Here is a 19,071-nt window from a genome sequence, read left to right as displayed (position 1 = left end):
ATACTAGACAACCTCTCTAAGAGGATCTACTGATACACTTCCCTCAGTTAGTTCATAGCCACTCTCTTACCTCCCTCAAGAATTTGAGACGGTGTTATCAAGACCACCCAACACTCCAATCACCCTGTTTAATGACATAACCTATCCCCCCACTTTGCCTCTTACTTTTTTCCTCTATGGAATTAGTCATCTTCTAACATACTAAAAAATTTATTAAAATGTTTAATTACATTTTTCTGCATTAGAATATAAGGGAAAAAGATGGAAAATTTTACATATTACATGTATATATCCATATATATATATCTCCATCCAATATCCACTATTTACTATACTTTTGTCCTGTTTCCAAAGGAATTCCCACCAACACTTGGGCTGCATTTCTCCAATCTTCTTCCTTCTCATATATGGATGCAAGATGCTGTCTTATGGAAGCAACCTGAAATAGCAGGTACACATCAAATCATTTCAACTGACATTAGTAACTAATTAAAATAGATGTGACAGCACTTTCGTTCAGTATATTAAGCTGACATGTAGACAGCACAAATTTATCTAGACTGCTCAAATTTTTCTATGAATATTACATTTACAGAATATCCTTGTACTGACTTGAAATAACACATTCTGCAGTGTGAAATTATAGTGATAAAATAATTTAAATATTAAATTCTGCTTTTATGTTAGTGCATATATAAGTTAGAGTTTTTCTATGTTTTCAGCCTAATTTTACTGGTTCTGAAGTTATCTAAAGAGCAATTCTGGTCCATAAATCGAATTTTAATGCATAAGCAAATACCAGCTAGATATAACATCCTAATACTGGATTTTACATTGTAAAATGATGGTTGGCACACTTTTATCAAAATTGAGATTGAATGATTATGTCCTTTAAAACATAATCTCTCTCAAATAACTGATGCTATCTTAAATTCAAAACTCACTGCTCTAGATGTTTACCTGCTCCTCAAATGAAATGACTCTAGGCTGGATCTTTTCCAAGGTGAAATGATAGATTTCTTTGGCTGTGCTATCAGGCAGGTTAGGGAGATGTGTGCAGAAATCAGTCAGCAACTGTCGAGAGATCACGAGGCTGACATTCTCATTTACCACTTGTTAAAAAAATGAAGAGATAAGAAAAATGAGCAACTAAAAAAATTTCCATTAAGCAATCAATCTTTACCTAAATTAATACCAAAACAATGTATATTAGCACAACCTTCAATGCATTATTCAGAAATTCCCATAGCATACCATCTTATATTATAGAATCATTTTTCCTTTTGCTGAATAATTACATAATGCCTACACTAAAACAGGAAAAATACCCTAACTTTTCTAAGAAATAGAAATGGATGGAAATTTTTGTTTAAACATTCTTTTCCTTATTTTTCTACAAAGGAAGGCACATAAACACCTCTATTTTTTATGTACTTATATCCCACCAGCTACAAAAAAAAGTTAAAGAAGAAATAGTAAAATAATTTTCATGAAAATTATATCAAATAGTGACAGTTACCACCACTTTTACTTTCCCTATAAAAACAACAAAGCACCATGTGGACAAATATATAACATTATTTAGAAACATTTGTGAGGTATTAATACATGTGATTAAGGACAAAAACTCCTGCATCACACTATTGCCATCACTCCCAATTAAATGCCCTCTGACAACAAACTTAATTTCTCTATGCTTCTGTTTCAGTAAAACGTGGATAAGATTGTTGTGAAGCTTAAATGCAATATATATAAAGAGCTTTAAATGATATCTGGTACATAGTATACAACAAATGTCAGTTTTTATCATCACTATTATTGAATTTAAAAAATGCATCATGCTGTGAACAGCTGCTTAGACAAGTGTTAAATCAGCAGTTACGGGAAAATAAATGATGGTTAAAAATAGTTCAGTGACATAAGTTATTTTAAACACTTTTCATGGTATTTCCCTGGATTGAAAGTTTATATGAAGATCAAAGTGTATGAAAAGCATTATTCTTTTGCTATTATATACAATGCTGTCAATAAAGTCTCTTCTAACAGTTTTTCTGAAACCACTGCCAGTTCACCTCACATTGCAGACTCGGATTTTTTAAGATAGTAACTTACAAGTCTTGCAACTAACCAGTTTACATTAACTGGAATTCATTATTAGAGAAAACTAGTTGTGATTGTTAAAAGTCTCATTATAAGTGCCTTTACACCCTTAAAACTGTTAGAAAGAAATTGCTACACAAACAAGCACTCCACAGGGAAATAAAAGTAAATAAGTACTATCAATCAGAAAATCTAGTTTCTACTATGGGCTCTTCCACTGACTAAATGCCCTAGAAAAAAAAAAAAGTAACTTCATCCAGACACTCATTTTACAGTATACTTTACAGGTCTATCTACACCTATATTGTTCTAGTCACAGGCTATTAAAAGACACCTGTGCAATGGGTAATATGTGTGAAAGCATATTATAAACTATAAAGCACTATCAAGTATCATTAATACTATTAACTCATTATAAATTCCAGCCTGAATTCTGAGTAATTTTCAAAATAAATGGATACGCCGAAATCAAGAAGATGGGGAGAGTGGCTTGAAAAAGTCTATTTCCAGATTCCATTCAAAAGTAATGTTTTTAACATTAATAATAGCTAACATTAATAATAGCTAACACTTATAAGCATTAACTCATTTACTATCCCAGTAATTCTACAAAGTTTGTATCATAGCCCCATTTTATAGACAAAGAAAGGAGGCACAAAGGGGCTAAGCAACTTACCAAGATCACACAGCTAGTAATAAAATAGCAGACTAGATTTGAATCCGGAATATTCTATTATTGTGCTTTGTTGTCTTTTATTAGTTACTGCATCAATAACTAAACAAAAACTTATTTAGGAATGTAAATAATTTCAATTCATTGAAAAATATTCAGGTTGTAAAGTTTAAATTCTAAAAAAACTCAATGCACAATTAATTTCATATCAATGCAGATTATATCAATAATTTGTTATAAAACAAGGCTAGAGCAAGATTTAAGTTGCCAACATAGTAATACTAAGCAAACATGGAGTTTTCATTCCACTTACTTGCTTCCACAAAAGCTTTCAAGGCTTCTAGTTGTTCTGCCCCAGATAACTGAATGGCTTTTTCCAGGATCTGACGATACCTAAATAATATCAAATAAAAATCATGTTCAGAGGACACTATGTGTATTTTAATGCTAACTTTGATGTTTATTCATTTCTATTTACTCTGGTTTCTTTCACAGTATTCTAGTTTGTGGTTTTCTTTATAGGACATCACAGATTTGTGTTTTTTAGTAACAAGAAACACTAAATCTGTAATTCTAAAATACCACTTCTAGTTTCCTTATAGTGTATCACAATCTTTCAAGCCCATCACAAAAAAAAAAACTTTTATTTCCTCCAATTATGTATTACACAGACACAGAAGAACATCATTTGAGGTGACGTTTTCCTCTTGTGAACCTAATGGACCAAAGGCCACCAACAATAGGCTAACCCTGACTAGGCACTGAAAGCAAATATGAGCAGCTGAACGGCTTCATGTGCACAAAGCCCACCAAGACAAATGCGCTGAGAGAACATCCTTGATGCCGCCAGTCAGTGCCTCTTCATTCTTTACTTGTATTTAGTTCTAAATGCCTACATTCATGACCACATATCATTCAATTCATCACTGGGGGAAAAAAAACAAAACAGGAAATGCTCAGAACAGGAGTAATGACAATTATAAGACAATAGGATGGTCCCTCCTAGACTGTAAACTCCACCAGGATAAGGAGTTTTGTTTTGTTGACTGCTAAATACATACATACATACATACATATATATATATATATATATATATATGTGCGTGTGTATGTAAAATGCCTAGAAGAGCACATTCATAAGCACTGAACTACTCAACTGCATTGTTAACAATTTAATTCTTAAACTAAATGGTGGGTAGATTAAGTATTATATTATTCTTTATTTCTTGTTTGCCTTAATTAGAATATTTATTGAAAATATTAGATAATGCATTTTACAAGCCTAATATATTGCAATTATTCAGAACATCATCCAGAGTATAGCCAAGAAATAAAAATACACAAATAGGCCCCAAACTCCATTCAGATTTATGACTTGTATTTTGTAGGGCGCACCCTCAAGCTACCCTTCAGCACTTAGGATTCTCGATTTGTATAATATTCTCACAAATTCAGTTATATGATCTCTCAAAGTTGCAGTGAATCAAACTGTTAAAAAGCAGGTATACTGAGGGCCTCCCCTGGTGGCACAGGTGGTTGAGCACAGCTCTGTGAAGCTGTCTGCAGCCTCTGCAGCACGGGTTCGATCCCAGCCAGCACGGGTTCGATCCCAGCCAGCCGGCGGGAAAATGCAAATCATTTTCCCACATGGTGCGGCAGACCTCTCCTGTCGCACTCGCTGCTCTCCTCAGCAGTGTATTTCTTCAGTCTGCCTGTTCTGTTCCCCTCTCTGTCTCTGGTGAGTCCTCTCACCCTCCCACGAATCTGGCCTGTACCCCAGTTCTTGTATAAATAAATAAATAAATCTTTTAAAAAAAAAAGAAAGAAAGCAGGTATACTGAGAAAAAAGTCAGTAAAAGCAAACTCCAGAAGAAAAGATAAACTATTCTAAAATGACAAGAAAACTTTAAGTTTGAAAATAAAAATTGTTATTTTAAAAACCGTAGTGGCTATGAGCTGGGAAGGTGAGGTTGAATGTGGAAAGAAAAATGCTACATTTGAGGGATAAAATTCAGTTACCTGAAAATTCATTTACATTGAATGTCTATCTCATTCTCTTTATATATGTGTACAATATTTTCCATATCTATATTTATACATTTACTTTACTGTCCTGGACACACTTGTGATACATTTAAAGATTCTTACTGCTTTTTTTGATTGACTCATTTTTCATATTCAATTAAATCAAGGCTCATGGCTAAGCTCTTTTAGTTTACCTCTCTAAAGATTACACTAATAACATTATATTTGAAGATTTCTCACTTATAGAAATGTGCTGATTAACAAGTGTTTAACACAGAATTTCCTAACTTATCAATACATACTGCAAGCACACCAAAAAAAAAATCTAAAAAGTAATAAAACTTTCATATTAACCAAATTCTATAACTTGCCAGGGCATTAGAAATTGCCTACTCAAACTCCTGACTTTATAGATTAAGAAAGTGGGTTGCGCAAAAACAATAAACAACTGGGTCATCAACAAACTAGAAAGCTTTTGTTTTTTTTTTTTTTTTTAAACATTTTTCAATTTATTTTTTATTTTATTTTTTTGATTTATTTATTTACTTATACATACAAGCACTGGGTACAGTCAGAAGCACGGGAGGGTGAGAGAATTCACCAGAGCCAGAGCAGGGAGCAGAGCAGGCAGAAGGACCGAAGTACACTGCTGAGGGGAGCAGCGGGCGGCAGGAGAGGTCTGCGCGCCATGTGGGACCCTCCTCCCGTGGCCGGGGAGCAGCCGGGGATCGGGGATCGAACCGGCGCTGCAGAGGCTGCGGGCAGCTTCTCAACCCAGCGCTTAACCGCTGCGCCACGGGGGAGGCCCTAGAAAGCTTTTGTATGGCCAAAGAAACCAAAATGAAAAGCAGCTTACTAAGTGGGAAAGATATTTGCAAATCATTTCTCTAACAAGAGATTAAAAACATACATATCTATTATATATATCACACACCTATTTCAACAACAAAACAAACAGCTGTATTAAAAAGTGGGCAGACTCTAAATAGACATTATACTAAAGAAGACATACAGATGGCTAACAGATACATGAAAAGTTACTCCACATCACAAATCCTCAGGGAAATAAAAATCAAATCCATAATGACATATCCCCTCACACCAGTTCAAATGACTATTCTCAAAAAGACAAGAAACAAGTGTTAGTAAGGGTATGGAGAAAAGGAAACCCTGTATACTGCTGGTGGGACTGTAAATTGGTGCAGACTACTATGGGAAAAAGAATGGAGAGGTCTCAAAAAAGTAAGAATAGAAAAATTATATGATCTAGCTACTCAACTGCTGGATATTTATCTGAAGAATATCAAAACACTAATTTAAGAAGACATATGGGGCCTCCCCTGGTGGCGCAGCGGTTGAGCGCTGGGCTGGAAGCTGCCCGCAGCCTCTGCAGCGGCGGTTCGATCCCCGGCTGCCAGCGAGGGTCCCACATGGCGCGACAGACCTCTCCTGTCTCGCCCGCTGTTCCCCTCAGCAGTGTATTTCGTTAATCTGCCTGTTCTTTTCCCCGCTCTGGCTCTGGTGAATTCTCTCACCCTCCTGCGCTTCTGACTGTACCCAGTGCTTGTATAAAATAAATAAACCACAAAAAAGAAAAGAAGACATATGCACCCTGATGTTCACTGCAGCATTATTCACAATAGTCAAGATATGGAAACAACCTAACTACCCACCGATGGAAGAATGTATAAAGAAGATGTGGTACACACACACAGTCATATGTCACTTAACAAAGGGATATGTTCTGAGAAATGTTTCATTGCCAATTTCTTCATTGTGTAAATGTCATAGAGGGTGAATACAAAAACCTAGATGGTATAACCTACTACGCACCTAGACTGTACAGTACAGCCTATTGAGACCATCATCCTATATGCAGCCCACCACTGGCCAAAAGCTGTTAAGCAACACATGACTATACACAATGGATTACTACTCAGCCATTTAAAAAAAATGGTATCTTGCCATTTGCAACAACATGGATGGATGCTGATGAGATTGTGCTAAGTAAAATAAATCAGATAGACAAAAGACAAAATCTGTAAGATTTCAGTCATATGTGGAAAACAAAGAAATAAAGCAAAGGAACAAAACAAACTCTTAGATTCTGACAATAGACTGATATTTACCAGACAGGAAGAGGGATAAGAGGTAAAATGGGTAAAGGGACTCAACTGTATGCTGGAATGGCACTTTCAGTGGTACTGATAATATAGTTTATAGGGATGCTATAAACCAGTGTTATCTTAATTTAAAAAAGGTGTAGAATTTATGCTAGTTGCTGCTTTGTTCCTTCTCTAATATATAAATTCTATTATCTAAGAAGAGGAACTTACTTTTTCATAATCACTATATAGAATGACTTATCAATTTACTTTTTAAAAAAGATTTATTTATTTAGGCATACAAGAGCTGCGGTGTAGGCCAGAAACAGAGTGGGGAGCAGAACAGGCAGACTGACTGAAATACACTGCTGAGAGTAGCAGTGGGAGAGACAGGAGAGGTCTGCCGCACCATGTGGGTCACCTTCCTGGCTGGGGATCGAACTCATTCTGCAGTAGCTGCGGATTGCTTCATCGTGCTGACACTTAACCCCTTGTGCAAACCAGGGAGGCCCCTATAAAATTACTTTAACTCAGGGACTTAGCCATTTAATATTGTCACCCAAAATCATCCCAAAATGTTAATTGAGCACCTAGACTCAAGCTGCTATGAGATTGTGAATGATACCAAAATGTTTAAATAACCTTAGTCTTTGAAGATACTATAAGATAGCTGGGAGCATTTTTTTAAAAAATATATCAGGGCCTCCCTGGTGGCACAGGCAGTTGACCGCAGCACTGTGAAGCTGTCCACAGCCTCTGCAGCACGGGTTCAATCCTGGCTGGCCTTGGAGATACCCACATGGCAAGGCAGACCTCTCCTGTTTCACCCGCTGCTCCCCTTAGTGTGTTTCAGTCAGTCTGCCTGTTCTGTTCCCCACTTTTTCTCTGGTGAATCCTCTTGCTTTCCAACTATACCCCAGTTCTTGTGTAAATAAATGATTCTTTAAAAAAAAAAATGCATTTCCTTAAAAAAAAAAAATCAGGTATTACAATTACAATAAAACAAAAGTTACAAAAAAAAAAAAAACCCCAACAAATTCAGTAAAATTGCGGAACACAAAATCAATATACAAAAATCTGCTAAGTTTTAATATACTAGTAATAAACTATCAGAAAGGGAAATTAAGAACATCCATTTACAATTCTATCAAAAAGAATAAGATACCTAGGAAAAAACTGAATCAAGGAGGTAAGCTTTTAATTGTGGTCACACCAACTGTCATACCGCCCCACTCTCTAATGCCAGGCACTCTCTGATACTGTACCCCCTTAACCCTCAGGTCCAGCAGAAGGAGGAAGGTAAGTAAGGAGGTCTCTCTATACTCCCACAAAGTGGGCTGCCCACAAATTCACTAGCGGTAAAGCACTCAGGAAACAACTAGCTACAAAAGTCACTCATAAGAGTGTGTCTTCGGTAAAGAAACCTAGCCAGTACATACTCCAGTACTATGGCACACTGAAATTAGATGCTATAAGAAGTATACTGACAAACTTCCCTCTCAATGTGTGGTATGAAAACTTGAGCAGTACTTCAAAACAGATCTGAGCTTCCAGAGCACAGCCACTGATGCTTTCCAGGACACAGATGAGGCCTATCTGGTTAGCCTTTTTGAAGATAACCTGTGTATTATCCATGTCAAACGAGTAATAATTACCCCAAAAGACATCCAACTAGCATTCCACATATGTGGAGTACGGGCTTAAGAATCCACTATTATGGTAAACATTTCATTCTCGAGAAAATAATTTATTTAAATCTCTTCCTCCTGTTATTGGTAGTTTTGAACATTAGATTTCCCCCCGCCCCAAGGAGTCAAAAGTACCTAACTATAATATGATTACAAATGGAAAAATAGAGGATAAAAATCATGTACTGGCAGTTTTCAATTTTAATCTGAATTTTTAATATAAATGCAGGGACATAAAGCAATAATACAAGTCAAAATGCTTCAGTGAACAAGTTTCAGCAGTTCTACTTTATAATGATATAAAGAAACCTGTTAGTTACTTCCAGACAATATCAGAATCGGCATCTTTTTAAACAAGGATTTTTTTTTTTTAAAGATTTATTTATTTATGCTTACAAGAGCTGGGGTACAGGCCAGAGGTGTAGGGGCGGGGGTGGTGAGAGGATTCACCAGAGACAGAGTGGGTAACAGAACAGGCAGATCTACTGAAATACACTGCTGAGGGGAGCAGTGGGTGAGTCAGGAGAGGTCTGCTGTACCATGTGGGTAGCTCCCTGGCCAGGGATCGAACTTGTGCTACAGTGGCAGCAGACAGCTCCATAGGTTACGGCTTAATCCCTTGCACCACCAGGGAGGCCCTTACCAAGGATATTTCTTATTGACAACAACTATACAGTGTCTGTAGCATTTTTATCATATGGTATATTCCACTCATTAACTACACTTTTCTGAGTTTTCCTTCATGCAAGTACGTGGTTTTCTTAGGAACTGCTAAATATAGTTGTCTTTCTTTTTCTTGCCCACCTCTATCTAAACAAAACTGCAGAACTGAAATGAACTCATTAAAATCAGCAATAAGTCTGAAAATCATAAAGGGGTTTTTTAAGTAATTAAGGATATTTAATTATTTGAAGTATAAAAAGTCCAAACAGCCAGGAGTAAGGAGTCCAAGGTGTACTGGGGCAAGGGAGAGGGCCAGAAGAAAGAAAAGGAGCACACAATATCCAAGTGCAGACTAAAAATTTCACTTAAAAGAAAATAACATTTCTGAAAATACTGATAAGATTAACAATTGCACCTTCATGGTAGGATTGTGAAGGAGAGAGACTGTAGAAAAACAGAAGCAAATCTTTACATTAAAATGAGACAAGTGCTGAACTTAACTATGCAAACTATGATAATGTCTACTATAAAATATCAGATGGTTAAAACTGGTAAAAGGTAATGATTCAGGGCCTCCCTGGTAGCACAGCGGTTGAGTGCTGGGCTGTGAAGCTGCCCGCAGCTTCTGCAACGCCGGTTCAATCCCCGGCTACCGGGCAAGGGTCCCACATGGCGCACAGACCTCTCCTGCCACCCGTTGCTCCCCTCAGCAGTGTACTTCGTCAGTCTGCCTGCTCTGCTCCGCTCTCCGCTCTGCCTCTGGTGAATCCTCTCACCCTCCTGCATTTCTGACTGTACCCAGTGCTTGTATAAATTTAAAAAAAAAAAAAAAATCCCATAAATAACATTTGGGGAAAAAAAAAGGTAATGATTCAAAAAACAAAAACAGCACTGACCTTTTTTCTACTAGCACAAACCTCACTCATTTTTTAAGAGTGAGGTGTGAGATGTTTTATGATTATCAACTGCTGCATCAAGAGAGATTCCCCCCCCCATGTCTTTTCTCATGATAAAAATTTCCATTGATTAGCTTCAAAAATTGTCATTTTGGCCTCCCTCATGGCGCAGGCAGTTGAGCGCAGCACTGTGAAGCTGTCTGCAGCCTCTGCAGCACGGGTTTGATAAGGTCGGCCAGGGAGATACCCACATGGCACAGCAGACCTCTCCTGTCTCACCCACTGCTCCCCTCAGCAGTATATTTTGGTCAGTCTGCCTGTTCTGTTCCCCACTTTGTCTCTGGTGAATCCCCTCAACCTCCCGCACATCTGGCCTGTACCCCAGTTCTTGTATGCATGAATAAATAAATCTTAGGGGAAAAAACCCATGTCATTTTGGTTTTCAGCACATACAGTTATCAAAATCTGAAATGAAAATGCTGCCATGTTCAGACCTTGGCCTGCTAATCTTCATGCAAAACTCTTCTGGCTCATACAGACAAAGACATGTGGAGCTTTTTCCCAACCTTTTTCCATCTATGAGTTCCATCTGAACTCATGGTTGTCTAAGGGCGGCTGACTGTTGAGCTAGTGGTTTGGTGCCCTAGTGCTAGCAATGCAGGGTAAGGTTAGCTTGCTTAGCACGTAATCCAGCAGAAAGCTGGGCTGCAGGATGATTCCTTTCAAAAGGCTTCGTGGTAGACTCTCCTTTTTGTAAAGCATGAAATGAGCTTTAAAAAAAGAACGGATCATGCACAAGCTTCATGTTAAGCTGTCCCAGGGAGAGTTAAATAGCTCTTTAGAGATCCAAAATTAAAGCCTGATCATCCTGTCTTGTAGTTACGACAGGTTTTGTTTTGTTTTGAGAACCATAAAGTTCATGAAGGGTTCATAATCCTATCCTTAGAAGTGTCTACTCCATGTAGTATGAGCAAACTAGGAAAGAAAAAGAGGATGGAATATACAATGTCCTCTCTCTCTCTTTTTTTTTTTTTTTTAAGATTTATTCATTCATACAAGAACTGGGGTACAGGTCAGAGGTGCGGGAGGTGAGAGGAATCACCAGACACAGAGTGGGGAGCAGAACAGGCAGATTGACTGAAATACACTGCTAAGGGAAGCAACGGGAGCAAGTCAAGAGAAGTCTGCTGCACTATGTGGCTGGAAGTGGGGATCAAACTCGTGCTGCAAGGGCTGCGGAGAGCTTCATAGTGCTGTTCTTAACCCATTGCACCACCAGGGAGGCCTCCCCCCCCTTTCAAATCAACTAAATCAAGAAAATTTCACAAAAGTTTTTTTTGCCATTGGAAATTATGATTTTCAAATATGAATATTATGAAAATTTGTTCTGCTGGGAAGGCTTGCCCCACTTTTTGCAAAGTATTTACTTTTTTTTAATTTTTTTAATTAAGGAATTTTTTTTCTTACATTGCCATAGTCCCCATAGTTCTGCCACCATCACCTATGAAACATCAGCATATTCCTGTGTGTTCAACCCTACCCTGCCTTCACCCCCTCCCTCAACCTCCTTTGCTGTATGCAAAGTTCTATGATCAGCTCACTAGTTTTGATTTTCTCTTGTTTGGTTTCTTGTTTGGTTTCTCTATACGCCATATATAAGTGAGACAATTCTGGTATTTATATTTTTCCTTCTGACTTATTTTGGCTAGCATAATCCTCTCCAGTTCCATCCATGTGCCACAAATGGCATGAGTTTGTCTTTTTCTGATTGCTGAGAATTTATACAAAAGTATTTGCTTTTAAATAGAGGTCTTCCGGGCCTCCCCGATGGCACAGCGGTTGAGCGCTGGGTTGCAAAGCTGCCTGCAGCCTCTGTGGCGCCGGTTCGATCCCCGGCTGCTCCCCGGCCACCAGAGGAGGGTCCCACATGGCGCGCAGACATCTCCTGCCGCCCGCTGCTCCCCTCAGCAGTGTACTTCAGTCCTTCTGCCTGCTCTGCTCCCTGCTCTGGCTCTGGTGAATTCTCTCACCCTCCCGCGCTTCTGACTGTACCCAGTGCATGCATAAACAAAAACAAATAAATAAATAAAACATGCCTCTATTAAAAAAAAAAAATAGAGGTCTTCTGACTCTTTTGTTCAAGTATAGTTCTGTTTAGTTTTAAAGAGGAGACTACATCATGAACTCAGTTTAAAAGCTTGCTTGGCCCAGTGAATATTTTGCCCTGCACTGCTATGTCATGCTGGGTCCTAGGAAGTGAGCCAAAGTTTGACACTGGCACTAGATTAACCCTCCTCATTTCCAATATTCTGCAGGCTGCTGGTCATCCAAGTCCTGAGGCTGGTGGTACCGCCCACTTTTCCATGGGAGAACTCTGCCTTCAACATCTACTTCAATCTTCCTTGGTCCTGAATCAGAATGTCCTGAAGAAATAGTTGATTGAACGCTGTCCATTCCTATTCATTCCATCTGCTGGGGACTTTGAAGTTGTTCTAGTCACTGCTTTAAAATTTTTTGTTCCCCTTCCAAGTTCTCTAACTGGTGCTGGCACTTCCTTACAGCTTCCTCAAGTTTTTTGATAGGTGCTTTGGCTTTGTTGCCAAGCCAAGTGTTGTGTGCCAGGTGCAGTCTAGTCCTAGTGGAATCAGAACTTGTAAGCATTCTAAACACAGGTACAGGATAAGCTCCTCGACCCTTTCCCAGTGCACTGCACTCCCCTCAGAGGTATATGCAGACCTGTTGCTGCCTCCACTGCTGTGTTTCTGTGTCAGGCTCAACCTACATGGGGGCTTTGAAGGCTGCAGCCACAGATTCAGCATGGAGGGAAAGGTCAAGGTGTAGCCATGTTCAGTCTCAGTTCCAACGCTCCAAAAACTGAGCAGTCTCTAGCAGACCCTGCATATTGACCATCTACACCCACGCCATGGGCACCTGCTCCACAGGCACCTCCAGTGACAACCATGGCCTCTTGGTGCTACCTTCCATGGAGAACCAAAGACACTGCAAGCAAGTATAGTCTAATATGGCCCTAGGACAGGTGTGGCAGGTGGTCTGACCAGTCCCCACTTAGCTCAGCACCACAAGTGCATGCTTCTAATATTACCTATCCTGTGCTATTCCTGTTTGATATTAAAATACATTGAACTAAAAAAAAAAAAATCAAGGAAATGAAATATCTGCAACTGACAACTATGTGATGAATGAAAAAAACTGAAAATACAAATAAATGAAAAGATATTCTAAAAAAAAGAAAAGATATTCTATGCTTCTATGCTCAGAGATCAGAAGAATATTGTTAAAATGTCTACAATACCTAAGCAATCTACAGATTCAATGAAATCCCTACCAAAATTTCAACGGCATTTTTCACAGAAATAGGAAAAAAATTCCTAAAATTTATATGGAACCACAAAAGACCCCAAATTAGAGGTCTTGAGAAGGAAAAATAAAACTGGAGGCATCACACATCCTGATTTCAAGCTGTATCATAAAGTTACAGTAATCAAATAGTAATTTGTCATAAAAAGAGACACAACACAGATTAGTGGGCTAAGTATAGACATAAACTCACACATATATGGTCAATTAACTTATGGCAAGGTGCTAACAATATACAACAGTGAAAAGAACAATTTCTTCAATAAACGGAAAACTGGCCAACCACAGTGCTCGCTTCGGCAGCACATATACTAAAAAAAACTGGCCAACCACATGCAAAAGAATGAGCCTAAACCACTATCTTACATCACACACAAAAATCAACTAAAAATGGATTGAAGACTTGAACAGAAGACCATAAGCTATAAAACCCCTAGAAGAAAATACATGCAGTAAGATCCTTGATACACAGAGAGAGAGAGAGAGACATACACACACACACAGAGAGAGAGAGAGAGAGAAAAAGAGAGAGAGAGAGAGAGAAATTATTCAGTCATAAAAAAGGAAATCTTTGGGCCCTCCCTGGAGGTGCAAGGGGTTAAGAGGAAGAACTATGAAGCCATCCGCAGCCACTGCAGCATGAGCTTGATCCCGGCCAGGGAGGTGACCCACATGGAGCAGCAGACCTCTCCTGTCTCGCCCGCTGCTCCCCTCAGAGGTGTATTTTAATAGATCTGCCTGTTCTGCTCTGCTTCCTACTCTGTCTCTGGTGAATTCCCTCACTTCCCACATCTCCGGCCTGCACCCCAGCTCTTGTATGCATAAATAAATAAATCTTTAAAAAAAAAAAAAAGGAAATCTTTGCAATTTATGACAACCTGGATGGACTGTGAAAGTATTATACTAAGTGAAATAAGTCAGAGACAGAAATGACATTATAAGCTAGTGCATCAGTTGCCCAGCAATAAACCAGAAGTTCTAGGGCCTCCCTGGTGGCCTAGGGGTTGAACCTCAGCGTTATCACCACATGGCCTGAGTTCCTTGCCAGTCAGGGCGCTAAACCCACATGTGGTGTAGACCTCTCCTGTCTTGCCCGCTGGTCCCCTTAGCAGTGTATTTCAGTAAATCTACCTATTCTGTTCCCCAGTCTGTCTCTGGTGAATCCTCTCACCTCCTGTACTTCTGGCCTATACCCCAGTTCTATGCCCCAAAAAAAAAAAAAAAAAGATCTAGAGGATATTAAATTAAACAGATATTGAAATGGATTGAGCAATGGATCAAAGATCATAATTCTTGATTTATAAGACTGACCACTTTATAACCTCTTTTGATATCTCTGTACTCACATCAAATATATTGTCCAATTTTCAGTAAGTCTTTTTTATTAAAATTATGCTGCAGGACCTGTAAATGTATATTATAAAGGTTTATGTTTTAGCTTTTTTACTCTCCAGAAGAAAGCTAAACAATATCAAGAATAATAAATACAATATTAAGAACTGAATTAAAAACTGTCATTTAATGCTTCATTTGCTACAGATAAATAAATCTGACCAAATGGCTGGATATCTTTTAAGATTATTACAGAAGAAAAAAATGATGTCTTAAAATAAAACAATAAGTTTAAAAAAAAATGAAAACCACAAACTAAAGATATTTGCAATATATGTATTGGGCAAGGAAACCCTAATCAGAACATATTTAAAAGGCCCATAAATTAATGACAACCCCACCCCCCCCAAAAAAAAAAACAGACAAAATGCTTATATAAGCACTTCCCTAGAGCTAATATCCAAATGGCTAATAAGCATATAAAAAGTTACTCAAACTCAATACTCATTAGGTAAACGCAAATTTTAAGCACAGATAAATGTCAGAATACTTCCACTAGATTGAGTAATGTTAAAAACACTAATAAACCTGAGTACTGTTGAAGATGTAGGGAAACTGAAATTCTCATCCATTGCTGAAAGTAGTGTAAACTGATCCATCCACTCTGAAAACTGTTGGCAAAACTAAACATGTCTTTTCTGTAAACCAAATATTCTACTTTCGGTTATGTATCCAAGAAAAAAGAATGTAGAGGTCAATAAAAAGATGTGTACAAATATTTTCATTGCAATTTTACTCATAATAGCCCTACATTAGCAACAATTTTAATGTCCATCAAAAAGGAAGCGAGACTCTATTAATAAAATGAAATTCTACAAATCAATAAAGAACACTTCATGCATGAATTAATCTCAGAGCTATTATGTTGAGTGAAAAAGGCCAGATACTAAAGGACGTTACACTGAAAGATTCAGTGTGTGTGTATTTCAAGAACAGGTAAAACTAATTCATGAGAATAGAGGTCAGAATAGTGGTTATCAGGCCTCCCCGGTGGTGCAGCGGTTGAGCGCTGGGTTGCGAAGCTGCCCGCAGCCTCTGCAGTGCTGGGTTCAATCCCCGGTTGCTCCCCGGCCACTGGAGGAGGGTCCCACATAGCGCTCAGACCTCTCCAGCCGCCCACTGCTCCCCTCAGCAGTGTACTTCGGTCCTCCTGCCTGCTCTGCTCCCCGCTCTGGGTCTGGTGAATTCTCTCACCCTCCCGCGCTTCTGACTGTACCCAGTGCTTGAATGTATAAATAAATAAATAAATCTTTAAAAAAAAAAAAAAAAAGAATAGTGGTTATCTTTGGGGGTACTGACTACAAAGGAGCAGAAGGGAACCTCTGGCAGGCTGGAAATAGTCCCTACCTTGATCTATCTGGATAGCTGGTATATATGTATGTGAGATTTATTGAGCTCTAAGTTCAATGTATATATGTACATACACACACAGATACATGTGTATCTTACATTTCAATAAAAAGTAAAAAAAAAAAAGATACAAGTAAATAAGTAATATTTTCATTCAGAAGCAAGTAAAAACAAAATAGGTTAGTTTACTGAGAGAAAGCTTCACAAATGATAAGAACAACTTTTTACTGAGTACTCAATAGAAAAGTAATTGATGTAGAAAACATAAGAAGTACTAAGTTATTATGGTTTTAAAATATGGTGGAAAATGCATTTAATTAAGTCACCTTGCATCTGTCCTATCCAGTTGCATCAGCAAAAGTTTACTGAGCATCTATTACATCTATGAACTAAATCTCAGAATGCTATTCTTGATTTCTGGGCACCTTAATCTGGAGATAAATAAACATACACACATGAAAAGGTACCACAGACACTACTGAGGGCCAAAATAAATGGAATATATAAGTATTAATAGATTTTTCACTTACTAGATAAATGATTGGTCTAAACCACCCTCAAAAAAATTTTTAGTAACATAAAATCCTAACAAGAAGTAGAAAACAAGAAACATTAAGAATACAAAGAGCTTTCGCCTGAAAGCAACCACTGACTGGAAAGACAGCTCAGAGGCAGAGTGGCACTTTGGGTGGGCTCTGCCTTGGGGAGATCTGCCATTCTTCCAGGAACATTGCGAGGCAAGTTGTAATTTTTAGCTAACTATACAGATAGAAGAAAAGGAAGCTGAGATTCTCACTTGCCAAAGGAAGAAACACTAGCACTTTGGAAATAAGGTCACAAATTCTATTCCAAGGATCATCTATATAAATCAAAAGTTCTGAAAACTTAGTCCTAGGCTGCTAGTACCTTCAGGTGCGTTGTAGAAATAAATTAAATCCTCTTTGAAAAGTAATATCCTAGGTATGCAATTGTTTCTAAAAATACATTTTTAAAAAATTTGCTTAGCAGGGTATTTCAATAAATCTGCCTGTTTTGCTCCTTACTCTGACTCTGGTGAATTCTCTCACCTTGGGCATCTCTGACCTACGCCCCAGTTATTCTATGCAAAAACAAACAAACAAATAAATAAAATTTGCTTAACAAAGGAAGATTATAAAGTACATGACAATCAACAAAAGGAACAAATAATAACAACAAACAAGGACTCCATTGACTGAAATGTCAGAAAGATGATAATATAATTATGGTTATTATGGATATAAAGTTTCAGTCAGAAACTGGGAACCATACAAAGTACCACTTGAAAAAAGACCCACCCAAAACTATAAAACTAAAAAAATACTATTACCAAACTTAAAAATTCACTGGCATCCTAGGGGAGAAAATAGAATGAGACAAAGGCAACATTTAAGGAGATATATTCTCAGGACAATGAAATAACTCAGTTTATTCATTCAAGAAATTCAATGGAGCACAACCAGGATAATGCAGTAGAGTATTTACTGAAAAAGGCCACAATTCTTTCTCTCTATGTCCATGCTCCTTCGTAGCATGACTTGCAGTGTTTCACATCTGACTTTGTTTTGACTTTGTTTTATTAAAAGCAAAGTGCCTGTACTGAACCTCGAGTTCAAGAGGACTTACGTTCGTCTTTTTCTCTTAGAACTCTGCTGCCACAACAAGAATAAGTCCAAGTTAAGCTATACTGGATGGTGAAATATGTAGCCCAGTCACCTTCACAGGCCCAGTCAACACACAGAAACAGAGCTGCCTGCCTGATCTGCAACTGACTATAAACACATGTGGCAGCCCATGTGAAAGCAAGACCATCTGAGGCAAAGAACTATCAATATCTACTGGACCCAGTCCAAAACACCAAATAACAGAATTCTCAGTGAAATATTGTTTGAAGCCACTAAGGCTTGATGTGGTTTACTTCATAGCAAAAGCTAGATGACATAGAAGGCAAAAATAAATCCACACAGGTATACTGTAAGGAAGTTCAGAAAATTACAGATAAAGTTTTCATCTTACCTGCTAACAAAACATTTTAGGAGAAATAATTTCCTAGTGAGGCTGATATTTAAACATTTTAAATATTTAACTTAGTGTTTAGTGGGACCTGTGGGGAAGTACCTCTAGGCAAAAAGTCACTATCTGAAATGTAGTCCAGTTTGGTGAAAATAATATAAGGCTAAATGGTAGAGAGAGAAAAAATAGAGTTGAAGTCTATAAGCCAGGCAGACAGATTGTATTCTGGCTTTGCCACTAACTACATGGCAAGATATTTCAGCTCTGTGCTCCAGTTTCTCATATGTCATGTAAATAACATTACTTGCAAAGGGTTTTAAAATGTTAGTAAAGGTATACCTGGTACACAGTAAATGAAGGGGTTTTGTTATTATTTTTTTTGTGTGTGGGACCCTTGCCAGCAGCCAGGGAACGAACCGGCGCTGCAGAGGCTGCTGGCAGCCTCGCAGCCCAGCGCTCAACTGCTGTGCCACCAGGGGAGGCCCTAAATGAAGGGGTTTTGAGATTATACATTCTATACTGGGCTATACGCACACGCGTCCGTGTGTGGGTGCGTGCGTGTGTTTCCTCCATTCTATTCCACTTTATTATTAGAAAGGTCTAATTGGCAAAGGCATTTAAGAGGTTTCCTGTAAGTTTCTTTTCTCCAAGCTAACAGCTTCTTGTGAAATGAAACGTTTAGACTCTAAATGCCTGCTATCCTCTTCTGGGTACTCTCCATACCTCAGAACTGGGAAAAAAGGGAGGGGGGAAAAAGTACAATTTTTATA

The 19,071-nt window shown here is 38.2% G+C and overlaps 1 protein-coding gene and 1 pseudogene across 2 annotated transcripts in view; both read right to left on the bottom strand.

Annotated features, from left to right (window-relative positions):
* Positions 1-19,071, bottom strand: part of COPS4 (COP9 signalosome subunit 4) — a 43,395-nt gene that overhangs the window by 20,428 nt on the left and 3,896 nt on the right. For both annotated transcript variants that reach the window (XM_037529251.1, XM_037529252.1), the window contains exons 2-4: positions 3,087-3,166; positions 961-1,112; positions 336-439 (exon numbers count right to left, since the gene is read on the bottom strand). In XM_037529251.1, coding sequence (XP_037385148.1) covers positions 336-439; positions 961-1,112; positions 3,087-3,166 — 336 coding nt within the window. The remainder of the gene's footprint in view (positions 1-335; positions 440-960; positions 1,113-3,086; positions 3,167-19,071) is intronic.
* LOC119260276 (max-interacting protein 1-like) lies at positions 12,279-13,075 on the bottom strand (annotated as a pseudogene).

The sequence above is a fragment of the Talpa occidentalis genome, unplaced genomic scaffold (assembly GCF_014898055.3).
Source record: "Talpa occidentalis isolate TD23 unplaced genomic scaffold, MPIMG_talOcc4v2.1 talOcc4.6, whole genome shotgun sequence".
Classification (NCBI taxonomy): Eukaryota; Metazoa; Chordata; class Mammalia; order Eulipotyphla; family Talpidae; genus Talpa; species Talpa occidentalis.
Note: the sequence above shows the minus strand (reverse complement) of the source record. Positions and strands in the feature narration are given on the sequence as shown.